Source organism: Molothrus aeneus, chromosome 2 (assembly GCF_037042795.1).
Source record: "Molothrus aeneus isolate 106 chromosome 2, BPBGC_Maene_1.0, whole genome shotgun sequence".
Taxonomy (NCBI): Eukaryota; Metazoa; Chordata; class Aves; order Passeriformes; family Icteridae; genus Molothrus; species Molothrus aeneus.
Genome location: NC_089647.1, coordinates 114,831,334 through 114,855,535, shown reverse-complemented (window position 1 = coordinate 114,855,535; position 24,202 = coordinate 114,831,334). Strand labels below are relative to the sequence as shown.

The following is a 24,202-nucleotide window of genomic DNA, read 5'->3' as shown; positions in this document are numbered from 1 at the left end:
CTGACCCTTCTCCTCTCCTGCCCCTTCTCCCTGCCCCCCTTGCCATGCCAAAGCAATGCCAAATAAAGGAGTTTTGGTGCTGACCCTTCTCCTCTCCTGCTGGGGCTGGCTCCAAGCACCTGCTCAGGGCTGGTGGCTGCTCTGAGGGAATTCCTCCTGCCTGGGAGCTGCTTCCCAGCCCTGTGCTCGTGGCTCATTTCCCTGGCAGCCTTGACTGCCAGAAAAGGCCCTGCACAGGTGACAGCACCTCTGGCTCTTGGATAAAGCCCTTTCCTGACCCACAGGTGGGGCAAATGAGAGGTGTTTAAAAAACTTCTATTCCACTTTCAGGCTCATGTGAAGGCTGAGACAACCTAAGTGTTATAATGCACACCATCACAGTCAGAAGCCAACTAAAAAACAATTATCTAAAATTACCCCTCATAAATCTTACTACAATCCATTTTTCATTGTTCAATTTCTCCAAAACATCTAGTTTTATTTACAGAAATTTATTTATTTATTCATTTCTAATTCCATTTCTCTCTCAACAGTATCTATCCAATTCCATAACATTTCTAAGCCAGCATCTCTTACCTCAAACCTTACATACAAATCCATGCTATATAAACCTTCTGTCAAGTTTTAAACATTTTCCACAAATCCATTTCCCAGCTGTGGCCAGGCAGAGCCATTCCCATGTCTGAGCTCAGGGGAAAGCCAAGGCAGAGTGCTGTGTCCTGAATTCCCACATCCCTGCATCCCTGGGGATCACAGGCTCGTCCCTGCCTGCCTCACCCCTCCAAACGACCAGAAAATGGAAATGCTGGAACCCTGGGTGCTGAGAATTTGAAACTTCCTGTGCTGGAAGACACAGACCCTCAGGAGAGCACTGCATTTAACCTAAAGCCATAGTGAAGACTTCCAGAATTAATTAATAACACACTATAATTACAAGTGTGGAGTTTAATTAGAAGTGTGTAATGTCACAAGGTAGAAAACCTAGAATTTAAAGTTTTAGAATATAATAATATATATAGAACAAGAGAAAAGTTTTAAAGCAGAAGCTGATCCCTCTTCTTTACCTCCTCCTCCTCCTCCTCCAGTTTAAGTAGTGTTCTATACTTAGACACAAATGTCCACATTACGAGACAGGAATAATTAGTTATTAAGTTAAAAGTAAAAACAATTTAAGTGTCATTTCTTAATTAGATAATTTAACCTTAAAAGAGCTTATAGGAAAAAAAATTAACCATTTTGTAACTTATTCATGTAATACTATAGATCTCACAACTTATGAAACTATAAATAAAAATAATAAATATCTAAATATAACATAAAATACCATCTCAAACATTCAATCCCAACTTTCACAAAAATAAAAAAACCCCAAAACCCAGCATTTAATGAGCCAGCTGATCTCTCCTTCCCCATCCTCTCAGTCACCACTGTTTGCTCCTGGCAGGATAAAATTGATGGTGGAAATTTTAGGAAATTTTTTGCTCCCAGGGGATCTGAGTGTGTTTGACCTGTTCCAAACTCCAGGTTTGTTCATGCCCTCGACCAATTCCTGAAGTCAAAGCTGATGATTGATTTCAAGATTGTCCCTGGAGTTTTAACCTGGCCAGGAACAAGTCAGGTCATCGAGGAGACACGAATAGAGAATTTACAGGTATGTTTAAATAAATTAAAAAAACTACAAATAGAAAATTGTCCTGCTCCTCCCTGCCAAGGTCCAGGGTGATGGGGGATACAGGAAGGATGGGGAGCAGCAGGCAGGGCACTGAAGCTGAAATTCCTGTTGGGGAAATTCCAGTTCTCCTTTTTCCACAGTGGGAATTGTGCAGTTTCCACAGGCCAGTGGGCTTGGAGAGGAAGCTTTGTTTGAGCTCACAAGGTGTAGCCATTTATCATTTTTCCATTTTATCATTTTTTATTTATCATTTTCCATCACTTTTTGTTTATCATTTTTTGTTTATTATTTTTTCTCATTTTTCCATTTACCATATTTTTCATTTCTCGTTTTTTTTATTTACCCTTTATCAGAATTGGCCAGGCAGGGCCTGTGTGTGGCACTCAGTGACAAGCTGGGGATGTGTCCCAGGTTGGATTTTGGAGCTCTTTTCCAGCCCCAGTGATTTTGGATATTATTTGATTCTTTTCCTTGCACGCTCCCAAATTTTCAGGTGTGAACACACAGCAGAATTCTGGGGAGAACCAGTTCAACATCTGAGCTGGCAAAACCAAGAATTTGATAATTTAAAAGCAAACCAGGAGACTTTGACCACATGGCTCCTGGATAAAACATTGGGATTTATGTGGTAAAATTCCCTGTTTGACTGGAAAGATCTGGCACCAGGAGCTGCCCTGCACAGGGGCATTTCTAGCACAGCTGAACTGGGAGGGTTTTTCACTTGGCCAGATCCCCAGAAACTCTGGTTTTGGGCTTTTTGCTCTCAAAAACCACCCTCAGGATTGCTCAGAGAGGCTGTGGATCCCTCCAGCCACGGTCAGGGGCCTCTGGACAATGCAGATTCCCTGCCAGGCTTCAGCAGGGCTCTGTTCTTGGGGTGTTCTGGGCTCAGCATCCCATAATATGAAGGCCAGCCCCACACACTAAAGCAGCCCAGAGTCTGAAATATAAAAATGCTCAGACCTGAGGCTCATTCCAGCCCTGCCCTGATCTCACATGAAGTCTTTCCCTCAGAAATGGCCCTGGGACACCTCCCTGGTTCCCCAGGGCCAGCTCTGAGCTTGGGCCTTAGCCCAGGGGCCAGGTGAGACCCTCTGCGAATGCTGGGAATCTTCAGAAATGACCAAAAAAACCCCATTTTTCGCCCCATAATCTCTTTAATCATTTGGACAATGATAAAACCATTTAGACAGTGACAAAACTCTGGAATGGGGCAGGATTTGGGACACTGGCTCAGGACAAACCTGCATTTTTCTGGGTGTTTGAGCACTCAGCTGCCAGCGCTTCAAGCAACCCCTGGAATATTTTGGCCATAAAAGGCCAATCTTGCCTGGCTTTGACTAGAAAAGAGTTTATTGTATTTTGGGATTGGTCACTGCTCTGCCTGGAGGGATGTGTTTCCCTGCAGTCCCCAGGAGTTTGTGAGTAGAAGTTGAATCTTTTCCTGGTTCTGTGCACTTTACCTCTGATCATTCTGTGTTTTCCAGATGGCTTTAAGGAATTATATTGAGGAATGTAAATTCCCTCCAGAGCCAGATGCTGTTTGTCGGTATCAGCAGTGCCATGGCTACTCCAAAATCCAAATATATTTTACAGACCCAGACTTTAAGGTAAATTTTCAGTTGAGAAAGGTTTGAGAAGTAAAACTTGATGTATTTTCTGCCCCTTTTTTATATGGTCTGGAAAGCTGAGCACTGCTTTTTGTTGTGGTTTTATTTAAAAATGTTCCATTTTTTGCCATTTTTAGGGTTTTATGCGAGTTATTTGCTGTCAGCAGTGCAGAGTGGAATTCCACATCAGCTGCTGGAAAAAGCTGAAAACAACAAGCTACAGTGATAAAAATGATAAGGTGAGGCCTTTGCCACACTGGGATTTTTAATTTTTTTAAGATGATAGCATTGAGATATGTCAAGAAATTCCACCAAATTCAGCAGCCAGGATAAAATGAAGGGAAATCTGGAGCTCCTAAAATTATTCTGGAAGTTGAATTTTGGGTGTGAAGTTGGAGGAGGGAATAAAAGAATAAAAGATGGCACAGATTTTCCATGATTTTTGATTTTTCAGCCCATCCCAGGAAGAGTTTGGGATTGTGTTTCCTTTGATTGCTTTGGTTACCTCAAATTGAGGAATTAATTTGTGCAAGGGTATAAATCATGTGTGGGTTTAAATCCTTTGTTGTGTGTGTCCTTTTCTCCTGCAGGATTTCCTTAAGGAAAGGTGTTTTACTCCTGATTGTAAAGGCCTTATTTCAAAAATAGTTATTTTCAGTTCTTCTGGGCTGGTAAAATGTGAAGTAAGTATGGTTATGTTTTATATGAAATTAATTGGAATGTTAAGGGGGATAAAGTGAAATTGAGAATGTAACTGCAAAAAAAAAAATTACTGCCTTAAGAGATTGTGAGGATTATTTAGGAATATGGATTTCCTGTTTAGTGGAGCAGGAATTGCCTTGGTGTTGGTCACATTGTCAGGGATGGGAATGGAATTCAAGGAATTCAATAATCCTTGAATCATATTGAATTCAATAATCCTAATTCCTTCAGGAGTAACTCCCAGAGACACAGGAAAATCGAGAATTCTGCCCAGGGCAATATTGACCTGAGAGAAGCAGAAATGATTATGGGGTTTGTTGTGTCATAACCCAAATTTAATTCCTGTCCTATCCCTTGCTTTGGTAGTTTGAACAAAAAATCCCAAAGCTCAAGGAACCACCAAGGGCCTGTATAAAACAGAAATGTTCAAGGTAAGATTTGTCCTCTTTGAATCGATTTTAGAGCAAAGCAGGAGGGATTTTCCTGCCTTTTTACAAATATTTTGGGAGGGTTACCCTTGCCCTTTGCCTGATCAACCAAAAATATCTGGCAAAATCCATTATAATCCAATGGTAAAAGCACTTAAATTGTTCCACAGAATTTATTTTGTGTGCATGTTTAGAAAGTGTAAATATAAATGTATTTTATGCTGCTGCTGTAGTTACTGATGCTCAGATATTTCACTTAACTGAGCTGGCAACTTTTTAGTCAAGTAACCTTTAAATAATGAGGAATAAAGCTGAGAGGACAAACAAAACAGATTTTTAAAAAGGAAAGGAATAAAATGATAATATTTGGTTGAAAATGCTGAGTTATAAATTAAGAATAAGAGTATTGAAACCAATCCTAATTTAAACATCTTTAATGGGAGTAAAAGTTGTTCCACCTTGAGGAAAGCAATATTTGTATGAATTTTTGTGGTCTCTGCTCCTAAATGAAGACCACTTTTATTCCATTTGTACTTTCCAGTGTGATATTTGCACCTCAATTAACCTTTGGCTGGCTGCTGAATTGCTTTTTGCAGTCTTAGGAAGATAAAAATGAAGCAAGAAAAGAAACAGTGGCGAAAACGAGCGCGAGAAGAGGCCAGGAATTCTGCCAGGAAAAAAGCTGAGGAAAAGCAGGAGGGCAATGAGCAATCCCAGTTCAGCCAGCACAGGGGTGGGTGAAAATGGGGATTTTGGGGCTGGTTTCTCCACGGGAAGGGTGAGAACGGGAGTGGGAGGTTTGGGGGCCCCATCCCTGGGGTGTCCAAGGAAGGAGCTCTGGGCTGGGACAGGGAGGGATCAAAGCTGGGTTTGATGATCCTGGGGGGCTTTTCCAGCCTCACTTTTCCTGGGATTCTGGGATTCTGAGTCAGCACAAAGCACTGGGATCAGCATTCTGAGCATCCCCAGCTCAATCCCAGCAAAATCCTAATACTGAGCATCAACCCCTGTGAAAAATTGGTGTTTTTACTTCAGACAGGTTTTATTTCACTTCTGTTTCTATTGCTGGGGGATGTTCCTGTGTGTGGTTATTGGTTATTAATTGTTGGGGTGTTGGGGGTGCCAGCTTGAGGTGAGAGATGAGAATCTGACTCCAGGTTCTCAGAAGGCTGATATTATATTATATTATATTATATTATATTATATTATATTATATTATATTATATTATATTATATTATATTATATTATATTATATTATATTATATTATATTATATTATATTATATTATATTTATCATATTGCATTTATTATATTTTATTTAATTTTTATTTTATTATATTTATTACATTTATTATATTCTACTTATTACATTTATTATATTCTATTTATTACATTTATTATATCTATTACATTTATTATATTATATCTATTACATCTATTACATCTATTATATTTATTACATTACATTTATTATATTTATTACATTACATTTATTATATTTATTACATTACATCTATTATATTTATTATATTTATTATATTATAAGAAAATGATACACTAAAACTATACAAAAGAAAGAGAAAGGAGACATCAGAAGGTTGATCAAGAATGAATAATAAAAACTCCTGACTGACCACAGTCCTGACACAGCTGGACTGGGATTGGGCATTAATTAAAAACAATTCACATGGAACCAATCCAAGCTGCAGCTGTTGGTGAATGATCTCCACACCACATTCCAAGCAATCACATAATTATTGTTTGCATTTCTTTTCTGAGGCTTCTCAGGAGAAAAATCCTGGTGAAGGGGTTTTTCATGAAGTATCACAGTGAGAGCTGTGTGGTTTCACTCCTGTGTGGTTTCACTCCTTGTAGGAAACCTCAATTTTCCCTTGGCTGGTTCCTGCAGAATCAGCCTGGAGAGGGGAAAGGCTCCAATTCTGAGTGAGCCCATTGGAAAGGGATTTCAGGAAAAGCACCTGGGGACCCTGTTAGACAAAAAAAAAATCTCAAATAAAGACAGAGTGATCTCGAAAAGGACATTCCAGATGACTGAGGAAAATAAAAATACTTCAGCCTGTGACTTTGTAGGCATTTAAAGCTTCAGCTTTTCCTTGCTGGATGTTGGCTGCTCCACATTCCAGAGCTGGGAACTTCCCCTGCAGCTTCTCAGGGCAAAGAAAAAGGGGGATGTTGGAAAATTTATTTTTTTGTCTGTATTACCAATTAGGGATATAATTAATTTATCATTGCCTAGGATTCCCTGTCAAATACTCTGGGTGTATTTGTTTTAATCCCATGCTTGGTGTTCTCTGGGTGCCTGTTCCCTGCTCAATGGCATATCCTGAAAATTGTGGAGATTTTGGCTTCCCTGTGGATTTGTAAAATCATTTATTATTATAGCTTCATTTATTTCCTGTTGGTTTTGTTTTAAGTCTTTGCTCTCTCCTCTTCTCTGGCTCATCTTGTGATCCTTGGAGCCACTGCAGGTCACTGTGACCTCATCCTTCAATCTGGGCAAGGACTTTGTTTCTTTAGACAGAAATTTAAATCAAATCAAATTGGATCAAATTCCTAAGGCTCAGGTTGTATGGAAAAAAGAAATCATTCTTTAAATCCTGTAATTCTCAGTGTAAAACAATTAGAAACACCACTAACCCAAATTACCTGCTTTTTAAGTTGTTTTTGAGGTTTTTAAAGGTTTTTGAGCTTTTTCAAGTTTTTAAGTTTTTTAAAGTAGCTTTTTTTAAGTTGGAATTGTGGTAAGGACATGAAATCTTGCTGGTTTTGTGCTTTTTTTTCATTGGAATATTTTGACTTTTCCAGGTCCTGGCCATGATTTATACTCTGGGGACCAAATCCTGCAGCACATCCGGCGCAATTCCGAGCAGATCAAAGCTGCTGTCCCTGACACTGCCAAATTATTAAAGGAATTGCTGGCCTGGGGAGTGATCAGAGAGGAGGATTTCAGCTCTTATTCCCAAATTAGCACTGCCCAGGAGGTGCTGGAGCAGCTCCTGAGCTCCTTGGTCCAGGAGAAAAGCCGGGTGCGGAGCAGGGGCTTCCTGCACGTGCTGAGCCAGCTGGGAGAGGTGGATCCCAAAGTGCACAAGTGGCTGCAGCACCTGGATCACCTGGGTGGGTTCTGAGAGCACAGAAAAGTCTCTTTTCCCTCCTTTGAAACTGCCAAGTGAAACTTCTCCTCTTTGTCTTGTCCCTGATCTCCAGAGGGGAACACAGCCTGGGTGACCCAGGAGCTCAGCAGAGAAAATTCAGCAATTTTTATGTGGTCCTCAAATTCCAGAATGGGTTTAAATGCTGGTATTTGTAGCAATAATCTGCTTTTGGAGAGTAAATAACGGTGGGGTTTTGCCATGGAACTTGGAAATAATTTCATGTTGGTGCTGTGCAGTTTCCTGTTGGGTTTACAATTCTCCAGCCTGGAGAGGTGGATCCCAAAGTGCACAAGTGGCTGCAGCACCTCGATCACCTGGGTGGGTTCTGAGAGCAGCACAGGACAAAAAATTCTCTTTTTCCTTATTTGAAACAGCAAAGTAGAAGTTGTCCTCTTTGTCTTTTCCCTGATCTCCAGAGGGGAACACAGCCTGGGTGACCCAGGAGCTCAGCAGAGAAAATTCAGCAATTTTTAAGTGGTCCTCAAATTCCAGAATGGGTTTAAATGCTGGTATTTGTAGCAATAATCTGCTTTTGGAGAGTAAATAACGGTGGGGTTTTGCCATGGAACTTGGAAATAATTTCATGTTGGTGCTGTGCAGTTTCCTGTTGGGTTTATAATGGAAAAAAAACCCTGGGATTTTGGGGTTGTTAATTTTGCTTTACCACATCCATGTCCTTCCAAGAATTCCTAGAATTCTTTTCTTTTCTTTTCTTTTCTTTTCTTTTCTTTTCTTTTCTTTTCTTTTCTTTTCTTTTCTTTTCTTTTCTTTTTTCTTTTCCTTTCCTTTTCCTTTTCCTTTTCCTTTTCCTTTTCCTTTTCCTTTTCCTTTTCCTTTCCTTTCCTTTCCTTTCCATCTTGTTGTTATTATGATACAAACAATAATTGGTGAGATTAGAATTTATATCAACCCCATTGCTCATTTTTTGTTTGCATTTCCAGGACACAAAAGCTCTCACACCACCTGTACATTGAATTTCTAGACCAAACTCTTGCCCTTTGAAGAGGAATATCCCATTTTAAGCATTGAAAATTTAAAGCTGGAATGAAACATTGGGACTTTTTTTCGTCTTTTTCAGGTCTGACAGCTACAAAAAACTTTCTCCTTCAATATGGCCAAGTTCTGCAAGAGCTTGACCTTTCTCTATTAACCCCCCTGTGGAACCAGAGATATGGCAGTAAATTTGGTAACGTGGCAGCTGATGGTGAAAAGCAAGAAATTAGTGATTATTTTCTCACCCCTCCCCTAGAGAAATCCCGTTGTTTTATATGGCTTTTAGAAGAAAACAGAGAACATTTCCCAGAGCTCCACCAAGCTTTAGATGAATTCTTTGATAAAATGGGTGAGTAGCCAAAGGGAGCAAACATTTCCTGTAAAAATTGATTTTTATTGCGAATTTTTAGCGTTAAAGTTGTGCAGCTGCAGGTTTGGAGCTGCTTTGGTGGTGTTGGGTGAAGGAACAGAGCAATAATTCCTGTGAATTCACAGTTAAACTGTAAATTAATTAAAATACTGTTATTTCCATCAATCACCATGAATTTTATCCTTTCCACAGATGATCCAACCATTATATTAAAGAAGCAGGGAAATGAGAATTTATCAGTAAGTGAATTTTATTTCTGTTTAGCCTCAGCTCACAAAGAAAAGGAAATATTTTGCAGCCTGGTCCTTCAGACTAATTGGAGATTTCATCTCTTGCTTTAGCTCCCTTTTCTTAAATGATTTGATATTTGAATTATTTAATAATAATTTTCCAAGTGTGCCTCATTCTGAATCTCTTTTTGATTGGTGTCATCATTAAAATCCATCCTGATGGGCAGAAATAGAATTTGGATTTCAGTTAATTCTGTGTTTGAGGCAACCTCACTGAAGTTCTTGTCTGCAGTTAAATTTACCTTTACAAATCCAAGATTTACTTTTGATTCAGGATAAAGCTTTAGAGTTAATGAATGTACATATCAAGAAAATGCAGATTTTTAAATGTGCACATTAATAAAATGCAGAATTTTTAATTTGCACTTTAATAAAATGAAGAATTTTAAATGTACACATTAATTAAATGCAGTTTTTAATGCACACATTAATAAAACTCAGAATTTTTAATGTGAACATTAATAAATGCAGTTTAAAATAATAATAAAAATTCTGCATTAATAAAATGCAGATTTTTAAATTTACACATTAATAAAATGCAGAATTTTACATGTGAACATTAACAAAATGCAGAATTTTAAAGTGTACACTAATAAAATGAAGAACTTCAAATGTGCATGTTAATGAAATGCAGAATTTTTAATGTACATCTTAAGGAAATGCAGATTTTTTAAAACTCTACACATTAATTACATGCAGAATTTTAAATGTACTTGTTAATAAAATGCAGATTTTTTAATGTACATCCTAAGGAAATGCAGCTTTTTTAAAAATCTACACAATTATTACATGCAGAATTTTAATGTACATGTTAATGAAATGGTGATTTTTAAAAGTCTACACATTAATTACATGCAGAATTTTTAATGTACACATAAATAAAATCCATATTTTTAAATGTACACATAAATAAAATGCAGATTTTTTTTTTTTTTTTTTGCTTTTTCATTTCATGAATTGGGAAATCCAAGAATGAAAAACTGCTTTGACTTCAGTGTTAAAATAACCTGTAATTATTCTGTTCTTGTGTAATCTCAATCCTTTTAGAGAATAATTCAAATTTCAGTTCCTTCATCTTTGTCTTTCTTGGAAAACTGAAGCAACATTTGCCAATCCTGTGCCTTCGTTTTCTTTTCTGTTTCAGAATAATGAAATCAAAGTTAAAAACAAAAACAGGAAGAAGAATTTGAAAGATTCAAAGGTCAGTAACTTTGGGAGTGCTAAAGCAGCTTTTACCAAGCAGGGGCCGTTGATTTACTGCTAAAAACCCCCCTGAAAATTGAGATTCTCTTAGAATTTCTGCCATGTGGGTGGATGGGAGCTGTTTCTGTAAATATCTGTAAAAATTTTCTGTAAATATCTTGAGGAGACTCCTTACTCAAGTAGCTTTTCCTGAAGTGAAATTAAGCTGTTAAGATGTAAAGGATACATTTTTTGTAACATTTATCAGTATAAAAGCTATTTTAAAATTTGTTTATGACTGACTTTGGCTCTGCCTGGAGTCACCTTCCACTGGCTTCAATCTGAATTATTGCTGTGATTTTAATTTTCTATGTGGAAAGATGGGAATTCGGTTCAGAAACTCCATTTCATGCTCAGAAATGTTATTAATTATTCATTATTTTATAGATTTTATTGGAATATTATTCTGCCTGAATTTTCTGCTGCCTTTTGGAGGATTTTGCTTTATTGAAAACCTCATGCCCTCACCTTTTTGTCATTTTTAGTAAACTTCAGATTTTTTCCTCAGGATTTATTTTTATGACTAGGGTGCATTTATTTGTGAATTTTTAAATTATTTGATAATAAAAATAAAGACAACTAAAATGTGTGTAATGGTGTAGACAGATATAATAATAATAACCAGAGTCACATGTGGAATTAGGGATAGCTCCTGCTTGTGGTAAATTTGTTACAGCCTCAAATCTAAAAGAAAGTTTAATTAAATTTTGATGAAATTGGTAAAAAAGGAGGGATTTGGGGCTGAATATCCCAGTTTCTTTTTCCCAAGTACATTCTGAAGAATGAATTAATATCTTTAAATTAAGAATTAATTAAGCTGTGTCTTAGCACTGATAATTTTACCTGGAAATTTTGCAGTTCATAACGAACACGATGAATTTAAAGAACAAAATTCAGTGTAAATAAGTTAGTCCTGGTCTTTGCAGTGGATTATGTTACATGAGCTTTTGTGAGGTAAAAACTAAAAGAAATCTGTTTTTAATTAGTCTATTTTAGTATTATCCAGTGGAGTTAGTACAGCACCACGAGAAGAAGAGAAGATATTTATAGAAGAAAATAATTTGTGAGTATTTGATTCTGCTTTTATTGCCCAAACTCCAAACTGCTGCAGAAGAATCCCTTAAAAATACCAAGGCTGGCTTAACTTGATTTTATTTTTTCTGATTTTTAAGGTACAGAGATTTTCCAAATGAAAATCCCTTTGTAATCCCAGAATATCTCCAGGAGCAACTGGAGGAATTCGAAGCCAACTATAATATTGCAAATAGTAACAATTATCAAATGAATAATAATCCAGATCCAATCTCTGAGAATTTATATGAGTGAGTATAAATTTCTGTATTTGGGAGCTTCAGGGGGTTGAATTTTACTTTGTAATTTTAATAATTTTTTGGATTAATTGGAATCTTGGTGGGTGTGGCGTGTCTGTGAAGGAATGGATGAAAAACTTGAATTAATTATAATAATTCTGTTTGTTTTTTAAAGTTATTTCTCTCAAATCTTGGAAGAACATGGCCCTCTGGAAATTAATAATAAATTACTGGTTGGGGAATATGAAAATTTCCCGGAGGAGACTCGGAAGGTGGTGGAGGATGAGGGCGGCCTGGAGCCCTTCCTGCTGAAATCCCTTCGGTTCATCGTGGTGGATAATCTGATTGGCCTGAGGAAGCACTCGGTCCTTTTTGAAGGAAATCCAAGCAGAAATGAGAATAAACCCGAAAATCCACCTGGGGAATTGCAGGGGAACCCTTCCCACAGCAAGCTGCCCTTGAATCCCTATGCCCAGGAGTTCAAGCCTCTCTCGTACCCCGTGGACGCCCCTTTGGCAGCAGCTCCTGATTTACCAGAGTATCACACCCAACAATATTTCCCCTACTCCTTCCCTGCTGGCAATCCTCTGGAAAATGCAAATATTGATTCCATGGAAAACCAGATTCCATTCTCAGGTGTTTTACTGAAGGGATTCGAGCCTGCAGGCCCCGCTGTGTTTTTACCTCAGAGCTCCTGGGGTTATCAGTATGGAATAGTGCCCCTGGCACCGGCTGGGTTTATTTATGCTGATCCTGCAGCTCCTCAGGAAAATCTGCACTCAGCAATTCCAGCTGGGAAATGCAGCCCTGGGGCTTTTGTGCCACCTGAAATCCAGGAGCACAAAGGCCCTTGGGGCTGCTTGGAGAACTTGGATAGAAAGGATTCTGCTTTTCCAAATGGTTCAGATGAAGCTGAGGGTGATAAATGTGTTAAAAAGGAAAAAGGAAAGGAAAATAAAGCCAGGGTGAAGAGCAATCCTCACACAAAGATGGTGGCTGTTCAGGTAAGGAGTGGGGAAAATGCTGGGGAGGTTTTACAGCCTACATTGGATAGGATGGGCAGAGGGATGGAGCAGCTCTGCTGGGAGGAAAGGCTGGCACAGCTGGGATTGTTCACCTGCACAGGAGAAGCTTTGGGCTGAGCTCAGGGTGGCCTTGCAGGGCCTGCAGGAGCCCCAGGAAAGCTGGAGAGAGACAATTTCCAGGGCATGCAGGGACAGCACCCAGGGAATGGCTTCAGACTGAAAAATTACAGGTTTAGATCAGATATTAGGAACAATTTCCTCCCTGGCAGGGTGGGCAGGGCTGGGATGGAATTCCAGCCCTGGATCCCTGGCAGTGCCCAAGGCCAGGCTGGACACTGGGGACATTGGAGCAGCCTGGGACAGTGGGAGGGGTCCCTGCCATGGATGATTTTAGGGTCCCTTCCATGCATAATTAAGTTTGCATCTTTTCTCTCCCTAGGAGATTCCTACTAAAAATCCCTGTTGTATCCCTGGTGCAGAGCTCTCCCATTGTTGTGTTTTCATCCCAGACTAACAGATTCCAGGCCCAGTGAATGAACTGAAATTAAACCTTTCCACGTGGCAGGGGTGGCACTGGCTGAGCCTTAGTCCCTTCCCACCCAAACCATTCCATGATTCCTGAGAGCTTTCAGTTTCTGTGGTCACTCACTTTTCATTTGTAATTCTTCAGAGCTGCTCACTGAATTTCGTTGTTCCTGAAGTTTTTGCAGCTCTTTTTTTCCCCTGGGTGTCACACAGGGAGCTGCTGCACAAAAGTTTCACCTTCACTTTAGAGATGAAGCAAAGTCATTCTGTGTTGTTATTTTTTTCCTTTTGTGATGAGTTCAGGGATTTATTTTCACTTCCACATTTGAGCATTTGGATTTGTGGAGAAGAGGAGGCTCAGGGGGTCCTTCTCACTCTCTAGGAGGGCGAGACACTTCCTGCAAAACTTCACTTTTCAGACTCTTAGAGCATGGCTTTGTTTAAAGACTCACAGAACTCCCTGGAATTGCCTGTGGTCAATGAAACCAAAGAAAGAAACAATAAATCCCTTTCAGAAACACCTCCCCAGTGCTTTCCTACAACATTTATGGGCCTGGATTAGAGTTGGATTTGTAAGGACGAGGTACAAAAGCTCCAAACCAGAGCAGCTCATCTATGAACCAAGAAGATTTTTAATCAAATTCTAATTTTTTTTTTTTTTTTTTTGTGTTCTAGGTAAATCAGGAAGTTGCTAATAGGGAAACCAATACTTTGCCTTTCCACCCATTTGAAAATCAACAAGTAAGTCCCCTACAGCCTGGTGTACATTTCTCATGAGGAAGGTTAAAGGAATGCTCAAAAACTGAATAGTCAAATGAAAGTTCTTCCAAAAAAACAGGTTTTAACAGATATTTTGTATTTTGGGTTGTTTGGCTGTTTTTGTGTTCTGTGATGTTCTTGGAAACATCACCCAGCCTCACAAGGAAATGGTTTTTGAGCTTTGCTCTGATTATTTGATATTTGTTCTGATTGTTTTATGTTGAGTTTGTGAGGAGTCCCCAGGACCAAGGAGGAATTGAGAATCTGACTCCACGTTCTCAGAAGGCTGATATATATTATTATATTACATTACATTACATCATACATTATATCATACATTATATCATATATTATATTACTTATATTATTTTATTTATATTATATATTATATTATTTATATTATTTATATTATATTATTTATATTATATTATTTATATTATATTATTTATATTATTTTATTATATATTTTATTATATTATATTATTGTATTATTGTACTAAAACTGTACTAAAGAAAAAGGATACATCAGAAGGCTTAACAAGAATGAGAATGAAAAACTCCTGACTGCCTCCTCAGAGTCCAGCACAGCTGATGGGGATTGGTCATTAATTAAAACCAATTCACATTAAACCAATCAAACAATCTCCAGACCACGTTCCAAAACAGCCAAACAGAGAGAAGCAATCAGATAATTCTTGTTTTAATTTCTCTCTGAGGCTTCTCAGCGTCCCAGGCGAAGAAATCCTGGGAGGAAAATGTGACAGTGACAGTTTCATTCCGAGCTGTGCAGATGCCGAATGTTTGAGGTGTTTCCCCTCTCAAAACCTGGATTTCCATGTTCCATTTGGGCACAGGGACAGTTCAGAGGGTGTTCAGGGCAGGTTTGTGCCTGTGGCAGGAGATCAAAGTGAGAAAGAGTCCCCTTTGGACGGGGAGCAGGCAGCAGCCAGAGCGGTTTTTGTGCCCACTTCGTTTGCAGGGCGATATTCTGCGTGTGGAGAAGGAGCACCAGGTGCTGCAGGAACAGCTCAGAGAGGCACAGGAGAAGTTCAAGCAGTCACAGAGCAGGAGCTTGGAGGAAATTGCTGCTCTGGAAGAGCTCCTGAAAAAAAGTATTGAAGAGACCGAGGTAAAGCTTTGCCCATGGTCAGGGCTGTGGAATCCCTGGGGTCCCTGCAGTGTCCAAGTGTCCTCCCCTTCCCAGCCATTCCAGCATTCCCTGATTTGGGCTTTTTAACAGCAATTATCAATTTATTTTGTAGATAAAATGTAGTTCTTCTAGTTTTTTGGGGGAAGAGTACTTATGGGTGTTAGTCAATTTGAATTGCTTGGTTAAAATGGGTGAGAAATCAGAGTGATGTTTGTTCTTGTGTCTAGTGTACTTGCACTATGAACTGTTTTACTGAGGTGTGTTATATTGTTTATTGTTGATATCTTTATATCTATTGTTGGTATGTTTATATCTATAATTGACATGTTTTTGTCCTCCTCACCCCAGCCATTCCAGCATTCCCTGACTGATCCCTGATTTGGGATTTTTAACAGCAATTATCAATTTATTCAATATATCAATTATTGCTAATGATTCAGCAATTATTAATGTATTATCAATTATTAATTTATTGTAGATAAAAATTAATATCCCTGATCCCTGATTTAGGATTTGGAACAGTAATTAGGAGTTTATTTTGTATAGATATAAGGTATCTAAGGTATTTTGTATAGATATAAGGTAGTTCTTCTAATTCTTGGGAGAGTACTTATGGGTGTTAGTAAATTTGAATTGTTTGGTTAAAACGTGTGAGAAATCAGAGTGATGTTTGTTTTTGTCTTTTCTATACTTGTAATATGAAGCTGTTTTACTCAGATGTGTTGTTTATTATTGATATTTTTTCTCTAAAGGATAGTAAGTATTGGCTTAAAACCCTTAAAAGGTATTTTTTATATGTATCTTGTTTATTTATATTTATTGGTAATGCAATATCAAGAGTTACTGTTGCTTTGGGTTGAGTTCCTATTGGAGTATTTTAAGTAAGAGGCAAATATCCTCAGTCTGCTCCAAGTTTTATCTGAATGAGCCACAATTTCCAGAGCTGGAGTTTTCCTTTCTGCCTTCAGGTGTCCCAGAATGAGCTGCATTGGTTCCACCAGGACTCAGAAGCACAAATGAAGAAATGGCAGCAGGAGAAGAAGGAAAACCGCGAGAATTTGAAAGCGCTGAGGGGCACAGTTAAAAAGCACTCGGACAGCAATGAGAGGTAGGGCTGTGAACAGATTCACCCCCCTCTTTCTGGCAGCCTGAGAGGCTCAGAACTTTCCAAGGAAATTGGGTCCTTGGCTGTGAAACCAGCCAGGCATTTCCTGCCAGTGTTAGGCTGGAATGTGGACATGGCCACTTCCTTACTGGGAATTTTTGGGAAATTGCAGGTAAAATCTAAATCAGCTTTTGGATAACTGATGAACCTGATTCAGCAGCAATTCTCCTCATCAGATTTGACAATTCCTGCTGTATGTCCTCTCTCAGTTTATAGAGCCCTGACTTTGGTCCTTGAATGCCTTTGTTTTATCTTTAATAGTTTTATCTTTGTTTTATCTTACTTTAACATTTTTTCTTTAAATAGTTTGGGCCAAACCTCTCCTGCAAAATCATCAGCCTGGTTTTATCCTAATCACTGCTTTATTAGCAATAAATTGAAATGTATTTAGAATAGAATCCATTTAAATCCATTTAAATGTATTTAGAATAGTTTGGCTTGGGAAGGACCTTAAAAACCATTTATTTCCACTCCTCCCACTGTCCCAGGGGCACTGCCAGGGCTGGGAATTCCATAATTCCTCAGGGATTGAACAGGATCTAAACCCTACAGATTGTTATAGAGGAGCAGGTCCCAAATTTGCCAATAAACTTTTCCACAATAAACTCAGTCAATGTTTCATTCCTGTAGGTATTTGAAGGCCATTGATGAGAAGGAAAAGCAATATAATGCAAGTTTAAATACATTTCTGGAGACCAGGTAAAACTCGTGTCCCTTCCAGCAATATTTCCATTTTTCTGCCTCACTTTGGGAAAGGCTTAGGGGGAAATCAGCACTTTACCCCAAATTTCTTACTCTTAGTTTGCTTTTACTTGCCAGGAGTAAATATTAATATTTAGAATAAATAAAATCATTCTCTCATACATTTCCCTTGATTACATGACACTGAGTAGCTATAAAAAAAAACCCCTAAAATAGCATAAATTTTAAATACTGCTTTGCTGTGAGTGTTACTCAAACATTTCATTTCTTTTCCTTCCACAGTAATAAATTTGCCAGTGAGAAAGGCAAATTGGAAGAGCTGATAAAAAAAAGTCAAGATGACAGCCAGGAGTGTGAGAAAAGAGCTGTTAAAGCAGAGGTACCAAAAACCCCAAAAATATCCTTAAAAAACCCTTTTATTTACAGCTGGGGTTGTGCTGATTGCAGGTGGGGAAATGATATCAAAGGTTTGGATTAAATATTGGAAATGCCAGGGGTGGAAATTCCACTTGAAAACTCCTCAGTGCAGGAAGTGTGTGTGCACTTTGTGTCCTCAAACTCGTTTAAATTCTTATTAAAACCTGGTTTAAGGCTTTATCCCTTTTTTCTTGGTTGGTTTTTTTTAACTTGGTCTTGGTGGGGGTTTTTTGGGGGGTTTTGTGTTTTTTTTTTGTGGTTTTTTTGTTTGTTTGTTTGTTGTTTTTGTTTTGGTTTTTTGGGGTTTTTTGTTTGTTTGTTTTTGGGGAGGTTGGGGGGTTTTTTCTGTTTTGTTCTTTGGGGTTTTTTTTGGTTTTGTTTTTTTTGTTTTGTTTTTTGTTTTGATTTCTGTTTGATTTTTTGGGTTTTTTCTGTTTTGTTTTTTGGGGTTTTTTTTGTTTTTGGGGAGTTTGGGGGGTTTTTTCTGTTTTGTTCTTGGGGTGTTTTTTTTTGTTTTGTTTTTTTTTTGCTTTTTGTTTTGTTTTCTGTTTGATTTTTTGGGTTTTTTCTGTTTTGTTTTTTGGGGTTTTTTTTTGTTTTTGGGGGGTTTTTTTTGTTTTTTGGTTTGTTTTTTTTTTTGGGTTTTTTTTGGTTTGGTTTTTTGTGGGGTTTTTTTGGGGGGGGTTTTTGGCTTTTTTGTTTGTTTGTTTGTTTGGGTTTGTTTGGCTTGTTTGTTTTGTTTATTTTTCTTCTTTCTTGTCCCAGGTGTCAGTGCTGCAGAGCTGGAAGGAGACGGAGAGCTGGAAGCTCAGAGGGGCCCTTGCCAAGGCAGAGGGAAACCTCAGGGTGCTGAGGACGCTGGGCAGGTACTGGGAGCTGCTCCTGCTTGAGAACGATGCGCTGCACCACCTTCCTTGCATTTTCTGCAATTGCACCAGCTGAGCTTCCTGCTCCCTGTAGTTATATTGAATATACAGCATTTCTATGAAAGAGAACAACATTAATAATAGCAGTAGGGGTATAAGAGTGCACAGAGCTGGGGGTAAATAATATTGCCCCAACAAAATTCAGCTGCAAATTGAGTCTCGTCCTTGACCTTGTGTCTTTCTGAGCTGGGAAAATCAGATTATCTGGGTAATAATAATAATAATAATAATAATAATAATAATAATAATAATAATAATAATAATAATAATAATAATAATAATAATAATATCGATAATATCAGTAATTCCTGCCCAGTATCCCTGGAAAAGGGCTGCAGTGATTTTAACCTAAAATCCCTTGAACACTTGAACTGGGATTAACTCTTAATTAGTTACTATATATATTTATAGATTTATTTTTAATCTATATTTATATATTTATTATTTACTATACTTGAAAACTTGAACTGGGATTAATTGTTAATTATTTACTATTTATTAATTTACATTATATTAATTTTATATTCTATAATTATATCAACTTTAGCTTTTATTTTCTGTAGTTATATTGAATATACAGCATTTCTATGAAAGAGAACAATATTAATAATAGCAGTAGGAGTATAAGAGTGCACAGAGCTGGGGGTAAATAATATTGCCCCAACAAAATTCAGCTGCAAATTGAGTCTCATCCTTGTCTTGTGTCTTTCTGAGCTGCGAAAATCAGATTATCTGGGTAATAATAATAATAATAATAATAATAATAATAATAATAATAATAATAATAATAATAATAATAATAATAATAATATCGATAATATCAGTAATTCCTACCCAGTATTCCTGGAAAAGGGCTGCAGTGTAACTGATTTTAACCTGAAATCCCTTGAACACTTGAACTGGGATTAATTGTTAATTAGTTACTATATAATATTTATTTTATATTCTATCATTACATCAACTGTAGTTTTTATTTTATGTAGTTGTAGTGGATATATAGTACTTATATGAAATATAATACTGCTACTACTACTACTACTACTACTACTAATAATAATAATATCGATAATATCAATAATATCAATAATTTCTTTAATTCCTGCCAATATCCCTGGAAAAGCGCTGCAGTGTAACTGATTTTAACCTGAAATCCCTTGAAAACTTGAACTGGGATTAACTCTTAATTAGTTACTATATATATTTATAGATTTATTTTTAATCTATATTTATATATTTATTATTTACTATATAGTATTTACTATACTTGAAAACTTGAACTGGGATTAATTGTTAATTATTTACTATTTATTAATTTACATAATATTAATTTTATATTCTATAATTATATCAACTATAGCTTTTATTTTCTGTAGTTATATTGAATATATAGCATTTATATGAAATAGAACAATAATATTAATAATAGCAGTAGGAGTATAAGAGTGCACAGAGCTGGGGGTAAATAATATTGCCCCAACAAAATTCAGCTGCAAATTGAGTCTCATCCTTGTCTTGTGTCTTTCTGAGCTGCGAAAATCAGATTATCTGGGTAATAATAATAATAATAATAATAATAATAATAATAATAATAATAATAATAATAATAATAATAATAATAATAATAATAATAATAATAATAATAATAATAATAATAATATCAATAATATCAATAATATCAATAATATCAGTAATTCCTACCCAGTATCCCTGGAAAAGGGCTGCAGTGTAACTGATTTTAACCTGAAATCCCTTGAACACTTGAACTGGGATTAATTGTTAATTAGTTACTATATAATATTTATTTTATATTCTATCATTACATCAACTGTAGTTTTTATTTTATGTAGTTGTAGTGGATATATAGTACTTATATGAAATATACTACTACTACTACTACTAATAATAATAATAAGTGCACAGAGCTGGGGGTAAATAATGCCCCAAACAAAATTCAGCTGAAAATTGAGTCTCATCCTTATCCTCGTGTCTTTCTGAGCTGGGAAAATCAGATTATCTGGGTAATAATAATAATAATAATAATAATAATAATAATAATAATAATGATAATAATGATAATTCCAGTAATTCCTGCCCAGCACCCCTGGAAAAGGGCTGCAGTGTAACTGATTTTAACCTGAAATCCCTTGGACACTTGAACTGGGATTAATTGTTGAGGGAGGAACTGGTCTTGCACTCCAACATTCCCATTATTTTTAACTGTGAATCCTCAATATTCCAGCAGCTCAGCTTCTGCACCTCCTGTGTTGAAGTCCCAGATTGATTCCTGGGAAATATTTATTTCAGATGTCAAGAAACAATTGGAAAAAGTCGAGGTAAAACTTCATTTCTGTCCACCGGCTTCTCAGTTGCACTTGGGAAATGAAAGCATTCAATGCCTTTGGTTTTTAACACGCCAGCAGCTGGTCCTCCACGTGCTGAGGGGAATTTTTTCAATTACAAAAGAAAGATGCAGTTTGGAGTCAGGATGATAATTTCTAGTGGATATATTAATTTTTTTAAAGGCACAATCTGCCCTTTGTACACTTGCTGCAAAATTGGGTCTCCAAATGTAGTGGTTTTGGTTTGTTAATCTGAGATTTTACAAATTTTAATATTTTATTTAATTTTATTAAAAAATTTTTAATTTCATTTTAATTTCATTTCAATTTAAGATTTTTCCATCACTTCCCTAGATTTCCTCCTATTCCAAACCACTACACCACATTAAAAAGTGTATTATTTTTCAAAATCTGTGGAACTTCTTAAAAACAAAAATAAAAATAAAATATCCAGGGAGAAGCTGAGTGTAGAATGTGCTTTTAGATGAGGAGGGAGCTCAGTGGAGGCTGATGGTTGTTGTTCCTTCTGCAGGCTGAGTATGAAGAGAAGATTGAGCAGGTGAAGCGAGGGGCGCGCGGCTGCCTCAGCAGAGTGGAAGTCGTGGATTTGCCTTGGCCCCAGGGCTCTGCTGTGAGTGTCCCCCGGCACTGCCCTGCTGCGGGAGGGCTCTGGGGGCTGGACTGGGACACTCCACGCTGGCCCTGCAGCCTCCAGAGGAGCAGGAGATGGAGCTGGGGAGCTCAGGGAGCAGCAAATTCCCAGCACCTTCCTGGAGAGGCTCCAGCTGCCCAAAGCTGGAAGGGGCTCCCTGATGGCTCTGTTCATTGGAGGCTTCCTGCAGCTCCAGAATCCTGCAATTCCAGCATGGTCTGCCTTGGAGGGGACCTTCAAACATCCAGTGCCAGCCCTGACACCTCCCACTGGCCTTGGGCCCTGCCAGGGATCCAGGGATGGAATTCCACCCCAGCCCTGCCCACCCTGCCAGGGAACAATTCCTCATTGCCAAGATCCCACCCAGCCCTGCCCTCTGGCACTGGCAGCCATTCCCTGGGTGCTGTCCCTCCATCCCTTGTCCCCAGTATGTCCCCAGCTCTCCTGGAGCCTCTTTAGGCACTGAAGGGGCTCTCTGGAGCCCTCTCCAGGTTGAACAGCCCCAAAATCCTTGGGATGAGCCCCATTGTGCAGAATCCCCAAATCCCCGGGGCTGGCCCAGCCCTGCCAGCCCATGCAGTGCCAGCTGTGCCCCATGGGCACCTTGTCCCCAGCCCAGAGCACTCAGTGCCACCTGCAGGGGACACCTGCAGGGCTGGGCACTGCAAAGCTCCCTGGGCAGCCCCTGCCAAGGCCTGAGCTCCCTTTCCATGGGAAGCTTTCCCAAAGGAATTCCTGCAGCTCTTGTGCCACTGATTGCAGACACCAAGCTCAGCTCCCAGCCAGGTGTGGCAGCAGGAGCTGAGCCATTTCTGGGAATGCACCTGGAATGAGCACAGCCCCAGAAATTCCATCCACAGATGGAACATCCACATTTCTCATGGCCCAACAGCTCCTCCTCCAGCTTCCTTCAAGCCAAAGCAGTTTCTTGTCACCCCTCTAATTGCTCCTTTTTAAGTTGTTTTTTTTTCTCTCTGTGGAAAATCTTGGTTTGTGATTTGTTGTTTGTTTGCTTTTTCTTTTTCTTTTTTTTTTTCTTTTTTTTTGGTCTGGGTGTAATTTAGATTCCAGGCTCTGGTCTAATCTTTGAGATGGTTATTTCACTTTTTCTGGGCTTCTGCAAGTTCCACTCCTGCTCTCCTGCATGATTCCCCACTTATGTTTTAGGTCTGTCCTTTCTATTTATTGACACAGAATATGAAGACAACTTAATCACCACCAATTTTCTGGGAAAGAGCAACTTTTGTGCCTCTTGTTCTGCATTTGGAATTTATTTTTTCTGCAGTAAGACCAGATTGACCCTTTAGAAGAGCAATAGCCATGAGATCAAACAACTGCCCTGATGCCAGGGAGTTTTTGAGATAAGCTGGTGTCACCTTTGAGGTCCTGGGCACGAGCAAACCTGCCCCAATTCCCACTGCAAATGCTGAATCTGTTTTAATCACTGTTTCCTGTGAAATGTGTTTGTTTCCTAGACAATGCCAGGCAGACCTCCAGTGTGTGACCCTGCCATTGTCACCTATTCCTCAGCACCTGCACTTCCCTGTGCCCTCCCTGCATTTTCCAGCTCTGACGGAAAAGCTCCAGCCCAGCCTCCTCTGCAAGCACAGACCGGAGCCAAGGCAGCCCCTGCCACCTCTGAGGCTTCTCCTGCACCTGGGAAAGCACAGCCCAAAGCTCCAGAGGGATCACATTCCACTCAAACCTCACCCTCCTGCCCATCAGGCACTTCTGGAAGTAACTCCCAGCATGTCCAGCCCAACCAGACCCACCAGGATCCCTCAGCTCTGCAGCCGAGGCCTTCTAGAATTCCAACCAACAAAAAGCTTCCAAAAAGAATTGAAAATATTTTAGCCCAGCTCCAGAGTATCTTCCCAAACTGCAGCAGGTACTGGATGGGAGGAGTGCTGGGAAACAGGGGCTCAACAGCCAGGGATGAAGGGCAGCAAGAATTGATTTTGTTCTGCTGACAAGGGATGGAGTGACAGGACAAGGGGGATGGTTTAAACTGCCAGAGGGCAGGGCTGGAGGGGACCTTGGCAATTGGGAATTGTTCCCTGGCAGGGTGGGCAGGGCTGGCATGGAATTCCAGCCCTGGATCCCTGGCAGTGCCCAAGGCCAGGCTGGACACTGGGAGGTGTCCCTGCCATGGCAGGGGTGGGATGGGATGAGCTTTCAGGTCTTTCCCATTCCATAATTGTGGTGGTGGTTCGGGGTTTCATCCTGGATACCGAGGGTCACTGGGAGCAGATCCTTGGGGAAGCTGCTTTGATCCTGCAGTGCTCTCCAGGGCCACCCTGACCCTGCCTCTCCTGTCCCTGCAGCTCAGAGCTCATGGGCTCCATCAGGGAGTTGCAGAGGAGGAACGGGAGCAGCCTGAGCCCCGATGAAATCCTCAGCAGGGCCACGGAGCTGATCCTGGACCAGCAGCTCAAGGTACTGGGGCTGCAGCTGCTCCTGCTCCTGCCGTGGCAGCTGGAGCAGCGCAGCCCCAGGAACACAGCTCCTTTCTGCTCTGTGCAGGCCCCTGCAGCAGGCAGAGCCCTGCATTCCCCAGGCCCTGCTCCCCCAGCACGGGCCAGGGAAGCGCCCGTGGATGGAATCGGCCCCGGCTCCCCCCGGGCAGCGCCCGCCCCTAACGCCTCCAGCAGTAAAAACCCCTCCCAGCCAAACCTGCAGCCCTGGGGCAAGGCTGGAGCTGCACCTAAAGCCAGATGGAGGAAGCAGGACAGTGCTGTAAGTTTGCTG

The 24,202-nt window shown here is 39.3% G+C and overlaps 1 protein-coding gene across 1 annotated transcript in view; it reads left to right on the top strand.

Annotated features, from left to right (window-relative positions):
* The window catches only part of TTC3 (tetratricopeptide repeat domain 3), a 78,294-nt gene that overhangs the window by 52,136 nt on the left and 1,956 nt on the right, over positions 1-24,202 (top strand). Inside the window, exons 22-45 of the mRNA XM_066545561.1 lie at positions 1,525-1,651; positions 3,160-3,282; positions 3,420-3,521; positions 3,873-3,965; positions 4,351-4,415; positions 5,009-5,145; positions 7,240-7,551; positions 8,668-8,931; positions 9,145-9,191; positions 10,387-10,443; positions 11,471-11,547; positions 11,657-11,806; positions 11,970-12,798; positions 14,020-14,085; positions 15,083-15,232; positions 16,222-16,361; positions 17,049-17,117; positions 17,403-17,499; positions 18,303-18,403; positions 20,703-20,796; positions 21,335-21,433; positions 22,930-23,342; positions 23,779-23,890; positions 23,978-24,190. Of these exons, the coding sequence (XP_066401658.1) occupies positions 1,525-1,651; positions 3,160-3,282; positions 3,420-3,521; positions 3,873-3,965; positions 4,351-4,415; positions 5,009-5,145; positions 7,240-7,551; positions 8,668-8,931; positions 9,145-9,191; positions 10,387-10,443; positions 11,471-11,547; positions 11,657-11,806; positions 11,970-12,798; positions 14,020-14,085; positions 15,083-15,232; positions 16,222-16,361; positions 17,049-17,117; positions 17,403-17,499; positions 18,303-18,403; positions 20,703-20,796; positions 21,335-21,433; positions 22,930-23,342; positions 23,779-23,890; positions 23,978-24,190 (3,937 nt within the window). The remainder of the gene's footprint in view (positions 1-1,524; positions 1,652-3,159; positions 3,283-3,419; positions 3,522-3,872; positions 3,966-4,350; positions 4,416-5,008; positions 5,146-7,239; positions 7,552-8,667; positions 8,932-9,144; positions 9,192-10,386; positions 10,444-11,470; positions 11,548-11,656; positions 11,807-11,969; positions 12,799-14,019; positions 14,086-15,082; positions 15,233-16,221; positions 16,362-17,048; positions 17,118-17,402; positions 17,500-18,302; positions 18,404-20,702; positions 20,797-21,334; positions 21,434-22,929; positions 23,343-23,778; positions 23,891-23,977; positions 24,191-24,202) is intronic.